The sequence below is a fragment of the Gossypium arboreum genome, chromosome 5 (genome assembly GCF_025698485.1).
Source record: "Gossypium arboreum isolate Shixiya-1 chromosome 5, ASM2569848v2, whole genome shotgun sequence".
In the NCBI taxonomy this organism is placed as follows: domain Eukaryota; kingdom Viridiplantae; phylum Streptophyta; class Magnoliopsida; order Malvales; family Malvaceae; genus Gossypium; species Gossypium arboreum.
In genome coordinates this window covers 87,605,054-87,607,792 of record NC_069074.1, presented here as the reverse complement: position 1 = coordinate 87,607,792, position 2,739 = coordinate 87,605,054, and the positions used below count along the sequence as shown (strand labels likewise).

The 2,739-nt window shown below is 31.7% G+C and overlaps 1 protein-coding gene across 1 annotated transcript; it reads right to left on the bottom strand.

Annotated features, from left to right (window-relative positions):
- Window positions 1–930: 930 nt before the first annotated feature.
- On the bottom strand, window positions 931–2,739 carry LOC108451702 (probable 2-oxoglutarate-dependent dioxygenase AOP1). Its single transcript, XM_017749363.2, has 3 exons — window positions 2,372–2,739; window positions 1,276–1,597; window positions 931–1,197 (listed from the first exon to the last, which is right to left on the bottom strand). Exons 1-3 carry the CDS (start codon window positions 2,737–2,739, stop codon window positions 931–933), a joined length of 957 nt encoding a protein of 318 aa, XP_017604852.2.

Genomic DNA, 2,739 nt, shown 5'->3' with positions numbered 1-2,739 from the left:
ATATAGTTTAAGTACCATTTTGTTGTTTAATATAGAAGATAGGATAGGATATAGATTCATGATCTTGTTATTTTGGTGTATTCAAATTATTATAATATTTTATTTGTTAAGAATTGTATATTTATATTTATATATATGGGTATGTTCACTTGTATCTATATTAGATATTGTTCGATAAATTGAAAATTCAAGTATTAATTTTAAGTTATGAAATTTATTTGATATATCTATTAAAATTAAGTGTGGACTATAATTTAACTATTTGATAAATGTGATTCTTAAAATTGTAAATGGAAATTATTTAAGGATAATGCTAAAAGAAATAAACTAAATAAAAAAGAAAATATTATATATTAAGTGAAAAGTAGTTCTCTATCTACTTATCATTTTCCATACTTTTCATTGAAAATATCTATCATTTGCTTTTTATATTGGATTATTAAACGTGCTTAAAGACCATATCATTGATAATATTACTTTTCAGTTGATTTAATTTTTCAATGATTTATCAAATACAACCTCAAATTTCATATTGATTCGTATTTTGTGTAATTTGTCACAATAATTTAATTTAGAAATTTTTCTATATAAATTTTAACATCTTAATATAGTTTTGCATGTCATGTATGTTTTATTTTGGTGTCATCTCATATTTTAATTAAATTTATTTATTTATGCGTTACTCCTTAATATATAATAATAATAAAAGAAAAAATCCAATATATAAATTGTAGCAATTTAAGCATTCCATTGCAGTTAAATACATACCATAAAATTTTATTGCATAACAATTATTTTTATACTACACTTATTTGACACAAATTAAAATCATATTAATTCAATTCTTATAAAAGAAAATTACTTTTAGCCATATATATAGAAAGACCCCAAACAATTGGCTATAATATAATAATTATGGATGGCCAAATCTTAGACACTACAATAAGCTTTAAGACGAGATATATAACCCCCAGGTTGAACAGCTGCTTGAGTGATTTCGGAGTGATAAATTTTCAAAAATTCTTCATGGTCATGAGGTTTGAAAAGAATGGGATTGTTGTCATCGACAAGCTCATTGGGAACCTTGATTACGTAGCCTCCTCTTGGTCTTGTAAATAGTCCCAAGCTATACCTATCTTCGTTACCCTTCATCATGACACGATGAGAAGGCGAAGGCAATCGACCATTTAACCATACCTGCAACAATATAAAAATTTTATGTTTTAAGTCAAGCTATTTAAACACTCTGTGATGTAAAAAATAAGTGGAACTTACACTAAGGGACTCTCCAATCAAGACTATGAAAGAGTTGGGTGAAGGCTTCATATTGATCCATTCACCATCTTTGCTTTGAATCTGTAGTCCATTAACTTCGTTTTGATACAAAAGGGTCATCGTATTAGAGTCACAGTGCGCAGCTAATGCATGGGTTGAATCCTTGGTTTTTGGCTTTTCATATTTCATGACCCTTAGTTGATAGTTTGTGGAGTCAATGAGCTCATCCATGAATTTCTCAATTCCAAAACTCTCCAAAATCATCTTCAAAATTGTCTTCTCTAACTCTGATGCTAGTTGAGTGAAAGATGCCAGAGTTTTACTGCCAAATACAAAGCAAATAATTAATAAAATTGTTCCCTTATTGGGAGAAGTCTTTGTAGTGTTGTCCTCTAGTAAACTAATCTGAATCACGAATAGAGTTGTTGTTCTCCGAGTGTCTATGCTTCATTTTAACTTCAGATTTTTGTCTCTTTACTTCGAGGAAAGCCAAAGTGGTTCACGGAGGTTAGGTAATAACACCTGGTCCACCAAATGTTTTTATCATTTTGGCTTGGTGGGTTCGAACGCATGCCCTTAAAGGGTCTGAATGGGTAATAACACTACCACTTGGAACCCGAGGACTAAAACCAAGTATACACACCACGGGAACAATACCTCTACCTGTTCAAGGTTTGGGTCTACGTCTTAGAGAACGACACTTTAAAGATTTTTTCCAATAAAGAGGTTGATTCCCCCTCAACAAAAACCAAAGAAGTCTAATAGTTCCGCTAAAAGTTGTATTATGAGTCAAATTGTATTTTGATCTTTTACTTAAAAAATGAACAAATTAGTTCCTGTATTAGATCAAAGAGAAAATTGGTCCTTATTTCATTTCTACTATTAAAAATTAGTGTAGCTAATGGAATAACCAAACAATCCACGTGTATCTCATGCTGATGTGAGGGACCAGTTTTTAACAATAGAAATGGATAAAATTTTAACAAAAAAAATCAATTTCCTCTTTGATGTAACATTCAAATATATTTTATAGTAGAGGAAACAAAACATAATCTAACTCCTAATGCAATGGCTTCCATAATACTTGTTACTGTACCTGAAACTTATGTTTCCTTGAGGCCATAAAGTGTTGGTGACGCATCGTTCAATGTTTTCAGCAATACAAGCATCATCCATCGCCAAGCTTTGAAACACTCCAGATCGAGGATTCAAATAGCCACGAAAGGGCTTGTCGGAAACACACAATTTTTTTGTTTGTATAGGCAAGTCAAAGGTCTCTTGCAAAGCCCCAAACACTGCCTTTCGAAGCTCCAGGATTGGATCAAACAATGCCTCGAAACAACCGTACTCCCCCGATGCTTCTCGAACTTGGGATTTCACTAAATCCCATTCGGGGCTGCCCGGTTTCAGGTTTTGGTTTGAGAAATCTATAACTGGAACCATAGCCGGAGTTGTTGAGCTCAT